This window comes from Pseudorca crassidens, chromosome 1, assembly GCF_039906515.1.
Source record: "Pseudorca crassidens isolate mPseCra1 chromosome 1, mPseCra1.hap1, whole genome shotgun sequence".
Lineage (NCBI taxonomy): Eukaryota > Metazoa > Chordata > Mammalia > Artiodactyla > Delphinidae > Pseudorca > Pseudorca crassidens.
Window position 1 is genome coordinate 84867180 of NC_090296.1, and position 16184 is coordinate 84883363.

The 16184-nt window shown below is 49.7% G+C and overlaps 1 protein-coding gene and 1 long non-coding RNA gene across 2 annotated transcripts; one reads left to right on the forward strand and one right to left on the reverse strand.

Moving 5' to 3' along the window:
• Positions 1–6485: 6485 nt before the first annotated feature.
• Positions 6486–9212, reverse strand: LOC137227545 (uncharacterized). The gene is made up of 2 exons (XR_010944896.1): positions 8582–9212; positions 6486–6939 (listed from the first exon to the last, which is right to left on the reverse strand). It is a non-coding gene; the product is annotated as an uncharacterized lncRNA (long non-coding RNA).
• Positions 9213–9403: 191 nt separating this feature from the next.
• Positions 9404–11774, forward strand: CHAC1 (ChaC glutathione specific gamma-glutamylcyclotransferase 1). The gene is made up of 3 exons (XM_067743538.1): positions 9404–9773; positions 10182–10217; positions 10651–11774. Exons 1-3 carry the CDS (start codon positions 9552–9554, stop codon positions 11050–11052), a joined length of 660 nt encoding a protein of 219 aa, XP_067599639.1. The 5' UTR covers positions 9404–9551; the 3' UTR covers positions 11053–11774.
• The last annotated feature ends 4410 nt before the right edge of the window (positions 11775–16184 follow it).

The following is a 16184-nucleotide window of genomic DNA, read 5'->3' on the forward strand; positions in this document are numbered from 1 at the left end:
GAGCCCTGCCAGGCATGGCCAGCTGTCTATCTCCAGTGATCCCTCCTCCTGACTCAGGTTGGAGGCAAAGAAGGCCCTGGGGGTAGGCAGACAGGTGCGTGCCACTGCACCTGTCGGAGGATTGTTTTCCCTTTCCCACAGGGGCAGATGTCTGGGCCAGGCCCGTCCTACTATGCCTGGACTGTTCAGTTTCACCTCCACCAGTGACTCCCTTCACTCAGGGCGTCCTCTTCTAACTCTCTGATAAAAGACATCCAAAAGGTTCTGGGATCTGCTCATTTGCAGTAGGCCCCCGGGGGTGGTGTCCTAGCTGCTGTCATTTAAGGGGCTTTACCTCTTTGGCTCTCAGAGTCTGCCTCCACAGTCAGGCCCATTTTGTGCAGTCATACTTCTCCACATGGGCTGTTTTTCTAGGTTCTCTTCTAAAGCCAGGTCCTACCACACTCCAGCATTTCTGTGGGGTCTGATGTTCGACTTTGACTTCATGGGTCTCCCCTCTGTGCAGCCCTGTCACTCCACTGAAGCGCCCCCCACTGCAGTTCTCAGCCCGGAGCCAGCCACTTCCTGCCCCCACCGACTACGCCTTTCTTTCTCTCTGGAATTGGGAGAGGGGCCCCACCATCACAATGCTCTGTTGGAGCCCTGGCCCCTCGCCTTCCAGGACCAGGCCTGAGGTCAGGGCGCCCTATCAGCTGTGTCTTCCTCCCTCCTCGGCAACTAGAAATGGGCAAGGAGCCAGATTTTCCCACTATCCCATGCACCCCTCTGCCAGGACGTGAGTGAACCCTTACGGCCCCTGCTTTTGTGGGCAGGGGACCAAGTAGTCTTCCCCCGCTTGGCTCTGGATTCAGTTGGTATAACCAGCAGAGCAGCTGTCTTCTCTTCTCTCCCTCTTCTGAGGTGGACTGTATCAAGGCATTCAGCTACTCCTTCCCATACTTTTGCCAGAGCATTGGTGAGACCTATGTCCCTTTTGCACATGGGCCAAGGACCTGAGGATACATTTATTTCTCAGTGGTTTGCAGGAGATATAGCTCCTCATAGATGGGGATTGTTTTATTTATTTGTTTGTTTATTTTACCAATCCCCCCAAGCATACAAAGAAAATCCCTCTCTTTGCTCAAGCAACTCTTCTATTAATAGTGTGCTCGGATTTCTTTACACTAACAATGAAATATCAGAAAGGGAAAGTTAAAAAAAAGTCCTCTTTAAAATTGTGTCAAAAAAATACCTAGGAATTGAACTTCCCTGGTGGTGCAGTGGTTAAGAATCCACCTGCCAACGCAGGGGATACAGGTTCGAGCCCTGGTCTGGGAAGATCCCACATGCCACAGAACAACTAAGCCCGTGCGCCACAACTAGCTGAGCCTGTGATCTATAGCCCGTGTGCCACTACTACTGAAGCCCATGCACCTAGAGCCTGTGCTCCGCAACAAGAGAAGCCATCGCAGTGAGAAGTCCACGCACTGCAACGAAGAGTAGCCCCTGCTCGCCCCAACTAGAGAAAGCCTGCGCGCAACAACGAAGACCCAACACAGCCATAAATAAATAAATATAAGGTACTTAAAAAAAATACCTAGGAATAAACTTAACTAAGGAGGTGAAAGACCTATATGCTGAAAACTATAAAACATTGATAAAGGAAATTGAAGGTGATTCAAAGAAATGGAAAGATATCCTGTGCTCTTGGATTGGAAGAATTAATATTATTAAAATGGCCGTACTACCCAAAGCAATCTACAGATTTAATGCGATCCCTATCAAAGTAACATTTTTCACAGAACTAGAACAAGTAATCCTAAAATTTATATGGAATCACAAAAGACCCAGAATTGCCAAAGCAATCCTGAGGAAAAAAGAACAAAGCTGGAGGCATAACCCTCCCAGACTTCAAACAATACTACAAAGCTACAGTAATCAAAACAGCATGGTTTTGGCACAAAAACAGACATGTAGATCAGTGGAACAGAAAAGAGGGCCCAGAAATAAACCCACACACCTACGGTCAATTAATGTATGACAAAGGAGGCAAGAATATACACTGGAGAAAAGACAGTCTCTTCAGTGAGTGGTGTTGGGAAGGCTGGACAACCACATATAAATCAATGAAATTAGGGACTTCCCTGGTGGTCCACTGGTTAAGTATCTGTCTTCCAATGCAGGGGATGCAGGTTCAATCTCTGGTTGGGGAACTAAGATCCCACATGCCATGGAGCAACCAAGCCTGCATGCTCTAGAGCCCATGTGCCACAACTAGAGAGCCCGCATGCCACAACTACCAAGCCCATGTGCTCTGGAGTCTGCATGCCACGACTAGAGAGAAGCCCGTGTGCCGCAATGAAGATCCCACAATTAAGACCTGATGCAGCCAAATAAATAAATTTTTAAAAAATCAATGAAATTAGAATACTGCTTCACACCATATACAAAAATAAACTCAAAATGGTTTAAAGACCTAAATATAAAACATGACATCATAAAACTAGAAGAGAACATAGGCAAAACATTCTCAGACATAAATGATAGCAATATTTTCTTAGATCACGTCTCCAAAGGCAAAAGAAATAAAAGCAAACATAAACAAATGGAACCTAATCAAACTTAAAAGCTTTTGCAGGGACTTCCTTGGTGGCGTAGTGGTTAAGAATCTGCCTGCCAGTGCAGGGGACACGGGTTCGATTCCTGGTCTGGGAATATCCCACATGCCATGGAGCAACTCAGCCCGTGCTCCACAACTACTGAGCCTGCGTTCTAGAGTCCATGAACCACAACTACTGAAGCCTGCATGCCACAACTACTGAAGCCCATGAGCCTAGAGCCCGTGCTCCACAACAAGAGAAGCCACCACAATGAGAAGCCCACGCACTGCAACGAAGAGTAGCCCCTGCTGACCGCAACTAGGGAAAGCCTGCGCACAGCAACGAAGACCCAACACAGCCAAAAAAAAAAAAAAAAAAAAAATTTATAAAAAGCTGCTGCACAGCAAGGGAAACCATCAACAAAACAAAAAGACAACCTATGGAAGGGGAGAAAATATTTGCAAATAGTGCAACTGCCAAAGGGTTAATATCCAAAATATACAAACAGCTCATATAACACAATATCAAGAAACCAAATGACCCAAACAATAAATGGGCAGAAGACCTAAATAGACATTTTTCCAAAGAAGATATACAGATGGCCAACAAGCACATGAAAAGATGCTCAACGTCACTAATTATTAGAGAAATGCAAATCAAAACCTCAATGAGGTATCACCTCACACTGGTCAGAATGGCCATCATCAAAAAGTCTACAAATAAATGCTGGAGAGGGTGTGGAGCAAAGGAAACCCTCCTACACTGTGGGTGGCAATGTAGATTGGTGCAGCCACTATGGAAAACAGTGTGGAAGTTCCTTAAAAAACTAAAAATAGAGCTACCATATGATCCAGCAATCCCACTCCTGGGCATATATCCGGAAAAAACTAAAACTGTAATTCAAAAGGATACATGCACTCCAATGTACATAGCAGCTCTATTTATAATAGCTAAGACATGGAAACAACCCAAGTGCCCATCAACAGACAACTGGTTTAAGAAGATGTGAGATATATACATATATATAACACAATGGCATAATAGCCATAAAGAGAATGCAATATTGCCATTTGCAGCAACATGGATGGACCTAGACATTATCATACTAAGTAAGTCAGATAGAGAAAGACATATTATATGATATCACTTATATGTGGAATATAAAAAATAATATAAATGAATCTATATACAAAACAGAAACAGACTCACAGACATAGAAAACAAACTTATGGTTACCTAAGGGGAAAGAAGAGAAATTAGGAGTATGGGATTAAAAGATACAAACTACTATACATAAAATAGGTAACCAACAAGGATTTACTGTATAGCACAAGGAACTATATTCAGTATCTTGTAATAACCTATAATGGAAAATAATCTGAGATATATATATATATATATATACACATAAATAAAACTGAATTACTTTGTTGTACGCCTGAAACTAAAACAATATTGCAAATTAACTATACTTCAATTAAAAAAATAGTGTGCTCGGGGCACACTATCACCTATTCTGCCTTTTAAAAACTCTCATTTAACATCCTATTTGCTGGTACAATCTGTGAATTGTATGGTAAGAATGGAGGGTAAGAGAGCTGTAGGTTTCCACCACCGAATCAAAAATACTTACCCTGGGGGACTTCCCTGGTGGTCTAGTGGTTAAGAATCTGCCTGCCAATGCAGGGGACGCGAGTTCGATCCCTGGTCCGGGAACTCAGATTCCACGTGCTGCCGGGCAACTGAGCCCACATGCAGCAACTACTGAGCCAACTACTCAAGCCACAACTAGAGAGAAGCCCGCGTGCTGCAACGAAAGACCCCGCGTGCTGCGACTAGGACCCAATGCAGCCAAAAATAAATAAATAAATATTAAAAAAGAAATTGAATAAAATGTTTAATACTCAAAAAAAAATACCCTGGTCACTTTCCTGACCCACTCGGTTCTTCTGAGCTGTGTCAGACTGAGAGGTCAGGCAAAGGAAAACATGCTCTTCTGTGCATCTCCTCCACTCTCAATCCCCTACCAGCACTACGTCATTTCTGATACCAGACCTGGGGGTTTTCCACACAGCAAACAATTCAGCAACATCAGCTCCGTGTCCTACAATTTAACTCAAGCCTGGCACTATCTGCCTGGAGATAGCATCAGATTCCACAGATCAATCCCACAAGACTGCCCCCACTTCAGATGCCGATTGCAAGTCCAGGTGTTTCCTGTCCTTCTAACTGAATGGCTGTAGATCACACAGGTTCCTATGACCCTCTCTTTGGGTTAGATTAATTTGCTAGAATGGATCATAGAACTCAGGAACACAATTTACTACTAGATTACTTGCTTATTAAAAATGATATAACAAAACCCAAATATATACTTACTATAAATCACCATATCACATTAGACCATGGTAATACCCTGGATAAAAAGGAAAGTGAAACATTTGGAGTAAAAATAATATGGAGCAACATGTATTGAGTGCTCACACATGCCAGGTGCTGGCTAAGGTTTTATTTCCTTCAATCCTCATCAGAACCTACAAAGTAGGTACTGTTATTCCCAATTTGACAGTTAAGAAAACTGAGGACCAGAGACAGGGTGCCTGGGGTCACCCAGATGGTATAAGGTGGAACTAGGCTCAAATCTGGACAAGCTGGGCTTAGAGCCCATGTCTGAGAAGGTTTTCATCCCCCTGGAATCAGCAGCTTCATGAAGCAACTTCATCGTTTAGCTTAACAAATTCGCATGATCCCCTGGCTCCTAAAATGCACCCTTCCCTTGTTTCAGACAGTGGTTCCCACTAACACCAGGAGTTGATTACAGTGACTGGAATGAGGAGGAGGAACAGATCATAAGGAAATTAGAAGTGACCACCTGAAGGGACAATAGGAAAGATTAATTTGGGAAAGTTTCACAGAAGGAAGACGCCATGTGTACATCATGTGCAACTCTGCAAGGTGGAAATGATACTCTCATCACTTCTTGTGAGCTGGCACCTCTGTGGGCATGACACCTGCAGCCCCTCCCTGAGGGGATTTTAGGAGGAAAGATGGGATGGTTGCTGCTGATGTTGGAGAGGAACTGGCTGAGGGGGGTGGTTTACTACCTGGGAGTGTCCCACGGGGAGGGAAGGAGATAGATGTTGGCAAAGATAAGCAAGGAATGGGAACAGGTGAGACAAATTCCTGGGAAGGTGGCCAAGACCTCAGGGCCAACTTTTGTGCAGATTCCTATTTTGAGAGGGTCAAGGTTGAGCCCTTGTCTCGCAGGATTCCTCCTCCTCTGAACCCCAGGGTGCCCTGACCTTTTCCAAGAGCTTTACTTCTTCTACCTACCTTTGCAGAGAACCTTCCATGAGCCAGGACTGTGTTGGTTCCCCGGGGCCTTCAAAGATGAAGTCTGCTCTCTGGGAGCTCTCAAGTTCGTGGGAGGTAGGACGTCAAATGCTCATCAACAAGGAGGCTCTGGGGTTGGACTGCCTGCCTTGGGCCCCAGGCTATACAACTTGCTGCTGTGTCACTGTGGCAGGTTACCTAAATTTCCTTTGTTCCAGTCTGCTCATCTGTGAAATGATATTTACCTCACAAAGCAGCAGAGAAGTTTATAATCAGAATGGATGTAAAAGCACTTAGCGAACTGCCTAGCTCATGGTAAGCACTCGATAAATGTTTCTGTTATAAGCATGAAGTGGAAGGGACAAAAGTGAGGTAAGGGGTCTGGGAGCACAGAGGAAGGAGTGCCTAACTCTGCCTGGAGCAAGAGCTGGTTACTGATGACCTCACTAAAGGAGTTATTTAAACCAGGGGCTTTGGTCTAGTTGGGAGGAAGTCAGAGAATGGGCATCTTGAAGATGTTGCCCAGGTGATTCTGATATGCTATCTGCCCCTGAGCCACCAAGAACCATTAACTACTCTTTAAAAGTAACTCTTTATTGTTAAAAATTACAATTCATAAGCCTTGCAAAATAGAGAAAAGAATCACCATCCCCCAATCCATCTCTCATTAGTATATGATGCCCCGTCTTTTTCCTCATGAATTTTGTTTTTTTAATCTTTTTCTTAAAAAATTATTTATTTATTTATTTTTGGCTGCATTGGGTCTTCGTTGCTGCACGAGGGCTTTTCTCTAGTTGTGGCGAGTGGGGGCTACTCTTCGTTGTGGTGTGCGTGCTTCTCATTGCGGTGGTTTCTCTCGTCGCAGAGTACAGGCTCTAGGCGCTTGGGCTTCAGTAGTTGCGGCACGCAGCCTCAGCAGTTGTGGCTCGCGAGGCTCCAGAATGCAGGCTCAGTAGTTGTGGTGCATGGGCTCAGCTACTCCACAGCATGTGGGATCTTCCCGGATCAGGGCTCGAACTCGTGTCCCCTGCATTGGCAGGCAGATTCTTAACTACTGTGCTACCAGGGAAATCCCAATCGTTTTAATTATAGTGCATGTGATAGTTCCTGTTTTGCATTTTTGTCTTACTATGCAATCATAAGCATGTTCACTACATTGTTTTCCTAATGGATTTTTACTTTAAACTGTTTTTCCTAAATATAAGTGGTTTATGTTCTCTTAAAAAATTCCCAGTCTGAATTGGTATAAAAAAGAAAGTGCAAGTCTCAGTAGTCCTACTACCCAGAGATAATCACTGAGCATTTTTATGTGTTCTTCTAGATTTTTTTTTGTTGGAAATAAACACATATATACTTTTTAAGTTTAAAAAGTTATTTTAGGTTATTTTATAATTTGTTTTTCACTTAATTATATATGCATCATAGATAGGTTTCCAAGTCAATAAGTAGTCATACATAATTGTTTCTAATGACTGCACAGATTTAATTTTATGTCTATATCAAATTTATGTAACTACTCATTTATTGCAGGATTTTAAAGTCGTGTATACATGTGTGTGTGTACTTCTCCACCATGTGGATAATTTACTTAAACATTTAGCTATTTTTTGATATTTAAGTAGCATTTCTTCTTTTGTTTTAGCTATAATAAGTAACAATGCATTGAAAAATCTTGAGGAATATGGCTTTTCCCATATTTTGAATAATTTCATGGAGTGGAAGTATTGGGTCAAAGGGCAGGGACATTTTATGATTCTTGATTTGTATCACCAAGCTGCTTTTTCAAAGGGTTGTTTGTGCCAATTCAGATACTTTCAGCAATGTGTTAGTACTAGTTTCTCACCTCCCACGCCACTATCAAAGGTGGTAGATGGAGGGGGGATATTTTCCCTAAGCAGCAAAGGAGGTGGACTAAAGGAGACAGGATAGAGAGAGGAGAAGAGGGGAGAGTGAACATGGGGAATGGAGGGAAGGAGAAAGGAATAACCAGAAACAACCATTTGCCTGTAATTTTTTCCAGTGGGAAAAGTAATTCATGCTCCTTGTAAGAAACCCACTTTTCCATAAATATTTACATTTAATATGGAAAGTCCTCCTCTGGTGACAGGCTCTGCTAACAGTTTATGTATATTATTCCATATTATTTCTTTTACTAATATTAATGTATAACTTGTTTTTAAAGATCTAGCTTCATACTATACACAACATAGTGAAACATTCCTGCTGGAGATTATATCTTAGGCACCTTTGGAATGATTACTTTAAGTGTGCAGATAATTTTTAGTTTAAATATCTAATTAGAATCGAATGAGAAGCAATACTGCCCCTTTTCCCTGCCAGAGGGCTCTCCCTATTCCTCATCAACAGTCCCCTGACCTAAGCAGCAGTCCCTCGGAGCCAGTTCTGCGAGGCCTTCTGCTGCCTGTTTCCCTTTCCCCTGGCTGCTGCTTAGGGGGTCAACCCCAGGCGACCTGCGGACCCTCTGTGGGTTGGGAAGCCAGTAGCCAAGGGCGAAGGCCGGTAGCTGCTCACAGCCCTCTGGGGGGCCTTAATTGGGCCCTCCTTGCTCTCCACTTCCAGAGCCTCAGTGCCTAAGATTAACCCAACCATTGTTGCAAAACTCTCCTGTCCAGGCAGAACGAAACCCATCGCCTTGGGGCAGGACTGACCTGACTTTCCTGTCTTTATGGCTTCTCTCCGCAGGTCGGGACACCACTGCCAAAGTGACAACGGCAGTTCCAAGCACTCTGACCGGCTTTTCGCGGAGCCTATTTGGGCTCAGGAAGTCCCACACCTGGCCTGGGGCGTAGCCCTCACGTGACCCGCAAGCTCTGACCGATCGGTCTGACTCAGTCTCTCAGCTTCCGCAGAACACCTTGTGAGCCCCGTGACTCAGTTTCTCCATTTGCTCACGCGCGCCAACAGCGTGAGGCACCTGTGCGGAAGGCGGAGGTGCCTCGGACGCTTCTCCAGAGTTCGTGCTCCCGGACGAAACCCCAGAGACGGTCATTTACGCCGCCCAGAGCCCTCCTTCTGGACGTGTCCTGCACTGGACCTGGTAAAGAGTCCGTGCTGCCTGGGGTGGCAGTGACTCGGCCAGGTGCACTGGCAGGACTGCTTGAGAGACACCCTCCTGGGGCCGGCCCGCCATGGTTCTTGAAGGGCCCAGGCCGTAAAGGGGCTGATGGGGAGACGACCGGTGCCCTCCTCCGTGCCCACTGCCGGCCGCCTGACGCAATCTGGCGCGTCCTTGCTGCACGGCTGAGCTGGGGAAACCTCCCCAGCCGTTGCATCACTCCTGCCAGGTTTGCTACGGAGGTGGAGCCGAACCAATCAGCAGGCGCGCTGGGCCCAGCGCAGGACGCGCAGTTACCCATTCAGGGGGCGGCGCGGTCAACCTGGCAGCAAAATCCTAAGGTGATTGGCCAAAATGGAATTTGCCCCGCCCCAATAACCGCGGCAGCTGGCCGCGGTGGGTGGGGCTCTCCGGCCGGAGGGTTTAAAGGGGACCTCGGACCGGGCAGCACAGCTGGAGCAGCCAAGCGGTGCCAGGCTAGGTGGGTACGTCCGTGGTCCTTCCGTGCCCGCGTCGGAGACCAGCCCCGGAGGCCGCCCAGGCCAGTCCCTGTGTCCGGCACCATGAAGCAGGAGTCTGCAGCTCAGAACACCCCGCCCGCCTCACCGCCCCCCTCGCAGCACCCCCAGGACGACTGCGACCCCCAAGCGTTGTGGATTTTCGGGTACGGCTCCCTGGTGTGGAGGCCCGACTTCGCCTACAGCGACAGCCGTGTGGGCTTCGTGCGCGGCTACAGCCGCCGCTTCTGGCAGGGAGACACCTTCCATCGGGGCAGCGACAAGATGGTGAGCATCTGCCCATGCCCGGGTGAATGACGGGGGTGGGGACAGGATAGTGGGCACCGCGCTGGTGCCCTGGAATGTCAGGGTCTATCTGGGCAGACGGTGACTCCGTCCCGATGGGGGAAATATGTAAACCTTGCTTACATATTTTGGCTTAAATTTGTGTGCCCAGTGGGTCACTGTGTGATGGCTATAGGCTGATCTTGTGGATCACCGTGTTGATGAATATTTCTGAATATCAATCTGGGCCACTGCCATGTGTCTACTCCTGTTACATCTATGCATCATCCCCCTGGATGAGTGGGGCTCTCTGAGGCCTGGGACAGAAGGGATACTAAGAGTTTTCTCTACCAATGATGGCAGAGCTCATTTCTAATTTGTTGTTTTTCAAAATCTCTCTTCCCTCCTCAGCCTGGTCGTGTGGTGACCCTCCTTGAAGATCGCGAGGTAAGTGCCAGAGTCAAGAAAGAGACACAGAGTGGAGGGGTGCAGACAGACAGAGCTGTGGCTCCTTGGCTGCAGGCTAGATTAGATGCCCCGCTGGCTGAGGGGAAGGGTGGGTCTAGCTAAGTGCTTCTCATAAGAATCACCTGAGGATCTTGTTAAAATACAGATTTTAATAAGATTTAGAGTGGCCTGAAACTCATTCCTAACAAGCTTACAGGCGATGCCATTGTTTCTCAGACCATACTCTGAGTAGGATTTCTGTTCTTTCTGGGGCTAGACCACCTTACCAACTCATGTTAAGGGAGGATGAGGGCTTGATATATTGCTACTAGAGGGCTCACCAGCGCTCTGCCCGCCTCCCTTACAAGCACAGTACTGGGGTGGGACCAGAAGGAGCTGTGTGACTGACCCCAGTGCCCATGTTTTCTCCTAGGGCTGCACTTGGGGTGTGGCGTACCAGGTGCAAGGTGAGCAGGTGAATGAGGCCCTGAAGTACCTGAATGTGCGGGAGGCAGTGCTTGGCAGCTATGATACCAAGGAGGTCACCTTCTACCCTCAAGATACCCCTGACCAACCACTCAAGGCATTGGCCTACGTGGCCACCCCGCAGAACCCTGGTTACCTGGGCCCTGCGCCTGAGGAGGCCATCGCTACGCAGATCCTGGCCTGCCGAGGCTTCTCTGGCCACAACCTTGAGTACTTGCTGCGCCTGGCAGACTTCATGCAGCTCTGTGGGCCCCAGGCACAGGACGAGCACCTAGCAGCCATCGTGGATGCTGTAGGCACCATGCTGCCCTGCTTCTGCCCCACTGAGCAGGCTTTGGCACTGGTCTGAGGGGCTGAGCCCCTACATGGACACAGGGGCCAGGTCCCCACTCCAGTGCACACAGACAGACTTGATATAGCTGGAGCCCACTGAGAAGACTTGGTGGGCCGACAGGGGCCTCTCTTAAGCTCCTGCCTGTCCGCCAGCCCCCAGATCTCCTACCTGACACTGACTTACTACTTGAAACTTTATTTATTGCACCATGTTGGTGTGGTGGGCAGGGTGGGGGACCTGCCCTAGATATAGGGGCCCTGCTGAGCGGTGCCCCACCCCAGGCGCCTGGTGCCTGACCAGATTCCCCCCAGTGCTGCTGCTATCCCCATACTACCCAGGCCTCCACCTCCCCAGGGAGCCTCCAAGAGCCTTGACCCTCTGCCCCCCACTCCAGACCTACCATTCCCTAGCCCCAGAAACAACACCCGCCAAAGGTCCCAGCTTGCTGGTGAGGGTAGGAGGGAGTGAGGAGAGGGGGCCCTACAAGAACTGAGGCCCCTGCCAGCCCTGCTCATCCCCCAGGTCCCCAGGGCAGAGCTGGATCTGGAGGCCAGACACAGCTGCTGAGGCTGGGCCTAGGCCTCTTACCCATTTGGCTTTGTTTCCCTGTCCTTCTGTCTGTCTGTCTGGGCCACTCCTGTCTGTCTGTTGGTCTATTTCTGGGAAGCTCATCGGTATAGGCCGTGGCACCTTCCCAGTCTGTCCCATACTATAATCCATAAACTGATCTCATTATCGGTGCTGTGCTGGAATGTGATTCTTTCTTCAGATGGGGGGTTGGGGTGAGTGAGGTGCTGAAGCCCTGGAAGGCTCATAAGAGGGGAAAGGGCTCCCTCTTCATCCCCATGCCTCTGTCCCAGAGAGGGGGCAGCTGAGCAGGCAGGACTACCAGGTTACATCGCTCCTGTGATCGCGATTCACGTCTTAGTGCACACAAAGAATGCCCCCGCTGAGGCATGCAAATTCAGCCTGGGCAGCTCTACTTGGCAGCCCTGTGAGGAGTCCTTGCCACCGACTTGGTACCCGGTGTCTCCTCCCAGCTGCCTTGAAGGGGCTGCCGGGCTTGCAGTTCAGACCAGGTCTTCCTCCAGTTGCAGGGTCAGCAGCTGCCTCTTCCTGACAGTGAGGCTGGACCTCTGGCTTCCTGCGAAAGGAGCCATGTGGGTTAAAGGAGCTTAAAGGGTAAGGTGATGACAACTTGTAAGACCATGCTGACAGTGCAGGCCTGGAGGACCTGGTGGCCCTTTGAATTCCGAGGTCTAGGTGCTCATTCTTGCCTCCTGTGCCTGTGGTGTGGGCTGTGCCTTCTCCGTTACCCTGACCCACCAGGACTCAAGCCCACGATGGGATGAGTTGCCGGGCACCCTGTGGATTGCTGCTTGTTCCCCATCTGCCTGCCCCTGGCTACTCTTCCGTCACCCTGGCCCTCCAGGTGCAAATCCCAGCCCTCAAGGTCTCAGTCTGGCCCTGGGCTCCTCAACTGGGAGTGGCCCCTCAGTGGATTGAGCCTTTACTCCTGGACCTGCAGAATGGGTGCAGGGCTTTTGCAGCAGTAGAGCCTGACTCCAATCCAGTCCACCCCTCACTTGCCCAGTGACGTCCAGAAAAGTATTCAGCCTCTGAGACTCAGTTTACACTGGGACGCTGTTTGGTATGTGTTGCTGCCCCTCTTGTTGTGGCTGGTGTCCTGGTTTGGTCTGGGTGTCCCCAGCAGGGTCAGCTCCGACCAAGCTGAGTGGCCCTTGTGCCTGGGGAGGGTGCCCATTTGTTGGCAGCCTCATGTCTTGGCCATTGATGGGAAAAGTGTGGAGTCCAGCCAGGTTCTTCTGGGAGCTCGGTCAGGACAACACATCCGGAGGAGGCAGCGGGTGGCAGGGAGCCCTGGACAGCCGCCTCCTATGCCACGGCAGGGCCAGACAACCAGTCTGGGTGCTCAGAGCAGAGCCATGCTCTATATGAATGGCGCTGGGGGTTCGGAAGTTTGCTTGCCAGCTGCACATGGGCTCGCATACTTCAAGCCATTCATTCAGCAGGTATTTACTAAGCTGCTGCTACGTGCCAAGCACTGATCTAGGCACTGGGGATAGAGCAGAGAAGAAATCCTCCTCCTCAAGGAACTTTGAATCGTGACCATTCATCAGGAAAAGTGTCATGGTGGGAATAGGGCACTCAGCTTAGAAAGGGCTCTTGACCCTGAGAGGTTGAGGGAGGTCAGGGTAGGCTTTCCAGGGGAGAGAATGATGGGGCTGAGAGGGGGTCTCTAGTGATCAGAGGCACGGAACAACTTGTACCAGAGGCGGGTGCAAGGTCAGACCAGCTGGGACAGAGTGGCATGGGGAAGGGGACATGGGGCGGGACAGGTGGCAGGACCTCATCCTGCTGGCTGCTCTGGTGAGCTGTGCTGTGGAGGAGGCATTCCTCCTGCGTCGCTGGGGGCCCCTGTGGATTCTGAGTGGGGAAAAGACTGCTTAAAAAGGAATACTGGCTGCTGTGTCAGATTTGAGGAGGAAGGTCAAAGGCCAGGGAGAGGGGAGGTGGCCTGAGCTGAGGGGTGCAGTGGGAATGGACAGGAGGATGGATCTGAGAGCGATTTAGGGAGTGAGGTCGGCAGGATTGGTTGTGGCTGGTTGATGAGGAGAGTGAGGACGAGGGTAGAGGGCCAGGGTTCCTGGTGCAGAGGCAGAGCTGGAAAGGGTGCAGGTGGAGATCTGTCCTGTGTGAGAGTGTCTGCCCTGCGGGGGCCTGTGGGGCAGTGGCATCCACTGGATGTTCAGGAGCAGCTGGATACGGGGGTCTGGGACTCAGGAGAGTACTATGGGCTGGAGTTAGAGGTGTGGGAGCCACACCCATCAAGACGGTCCTTGAAGACCTGGGAGTGGAGAGAAAAGAGAACGAGGCCCAGTCCAACCCTGAGGCCCCCCAGCCCTGGTGGGGTGAGCGAAGCAAGAAGAGTTGGGAAGGGCTTCCCTGGTGGCGCAGTGGTTGAGAATCTGCCTGCTAATGCAGGGGACACGGGTTCGAGCCCTGGTCTGGGAGGATCCCACATGCCGCGGAGCAACTAGGCCCGTGCGCCACAACTACTGAGCCTGCGCATCTGGAGCCTGTGCTCCACAATAAGAAAGGCCGCGATAGTGAGAGGCCCGTGCACCGCGATGAAGAGTGGCCCCCGCTTGCCACAACTAGAGAAAGCCCTCGCACAGAAACGAAGACCCAACACAGCAAAAATAAATAAATAAATAACTAAACTCCTACCCCCAACATCTTCTTTAAAAAAAAAAAAAAGAGCTGGGAACAAGCAGCTGGAGAGGCAGGAGGAGAAACAGGAAAGCGTGGTTTTCCGCGAGCCAGGGTCACGCTGCTGAGATGCTAAGGAAAACAAGGACACAGGAGTGTCCACTGGATGAAATGCCAGGCAGTCCTCAGTGGTCTCAGTGAGTGCAGTTTCAGGATCAGTGATGGGAAACCACAAGGTAGGGCTGAGAAGCTAGTGGGAGGAAAGTAGATCTCAAGAAAGTTGGCTGCTAAGAGGAGAGAGAAGCAAAGGGGTAACTGAAGGTGTGGGGAGGGAGTAGGAGTCTCAGGACCCCAAGAGCTTTTGTTGATGTGTGATATAGCGATTGACAACATTTAGTGTATTAGGAATTGAGAAGTTTAAAACATATTTATCAATTAAATTTAAAACATAAATCCATTATATATTAACATATTTTAAAGAAAAATGATTCTATTTTCCAGAACAAATTTAGTGAAAGGAGTGGCATTGTTTTATTTTTTATTTATTTATTTTTTTGCGGTACGCGGGCCTCTCACTGCTGTGGCCTCTCCCGTTGCGGAGCACAGGCTCCGGATGCGCAGGCTCAGTGGCCATGGCTCTCGGGCCCAGCCACTCCGCAGCATGTGGGATCTTCCCGGACCGGGGCACGAACCCGCGTCCCCTGCATCGGCAGGTGGACTCTCAACCACTGCGCCACCAGGGAAGCCCCTGTTTTATATTTTTAATGTCTGACTTTAATAGAAGCAGTTGGATTCTCAGCTGTTTCTGCATTCCTTCTGTGGCAAATTCATATATAGTTCTGGAAAACTCCATTGTACACTTGGAGTCAGTTCTTGGAGGAAGTGTTAGACTTTACCTTGTAGGGAAGTTGAGTTCTGTGGTGATGTTTTAAATTTTTCATGTGTTTTTCCTCCCACAAAAGGGTCTTTGTTTGTTTTTGTTCTTTTTGTTTTGTCTGCTTGTCAAGCAGACAAGTGTTGTGTTCAGGTCTGGGCTTAAGGAGGCTTGTGCTGGTGGCAGGGGAAGGCCGCAAGACGGGCAGGTGCTGGGGAGGCATGAACTAAAAGCAGGAGCAGGGAACGTGGCGACGTTGCCTGGCAGCCAGTTGAAAACGGGGGACAGGCAGGAGGGAGGAGACTGGGGAACCCCAGGGTTTTGCCGAGAGGGGGCATAAACAGTTCAGGGGCGTGTGGGCAAACACCACTCCGGCCTCTGAGCACCTTTCTAGGGCTGACAGACTCGTAGGGGTTCTCCAGGTTGCCCCCCACTGGGTTCCAGGAAGGACCACGTTCCTCTGAGGGCTGTCGTTCCCCTGAAGACAGTGGTGGCAGAGAACCAAAGGGTGTGGGGAGATGGACCTCAAAAGGGGGAGACCCTGTCTTTCCCCAGGCCTGGCTCTGAGGAGGGTCAGGGTGCTCCAGGGCCAGGTTGGGGGGGCCCTGTCACAAGGAGAGTGTCCCTGAGGGGCAGGCTCAAAGCAGGAGGGTCAGCCTCCTGCCCCACAGCTAGGGTGACCATATATCCCAGTGTGCCCAGGAGGGGCCTAGTTTACTCCTGTTGTCCTGAGGTAATTATTACTTTCACTCTCAAAAGCCTCGAGGTTTGGAGTGTTTAAATGGCATGGTGTCTGTGGAAACTGGAACCGAGCAGGATTGTTTTTTTTTTTTGGCTGCGCCATGCGTCATGCAGGGTCTCAGTTCCCCGACCAGGGATCGAACCCCTGACCCCTGAGGTAGAAGCGTGGAGTCTTTACCACTGGACCACCAGGGAAGAGGGCCAGGGAAGTCCCCAAGCAGGATTGCTTTATCTGGCGCCTGTCAGAAGAGGCTGACTAAAGCCTCTGACCACACCTGCCCTCTGCCCTCCTTGCCCT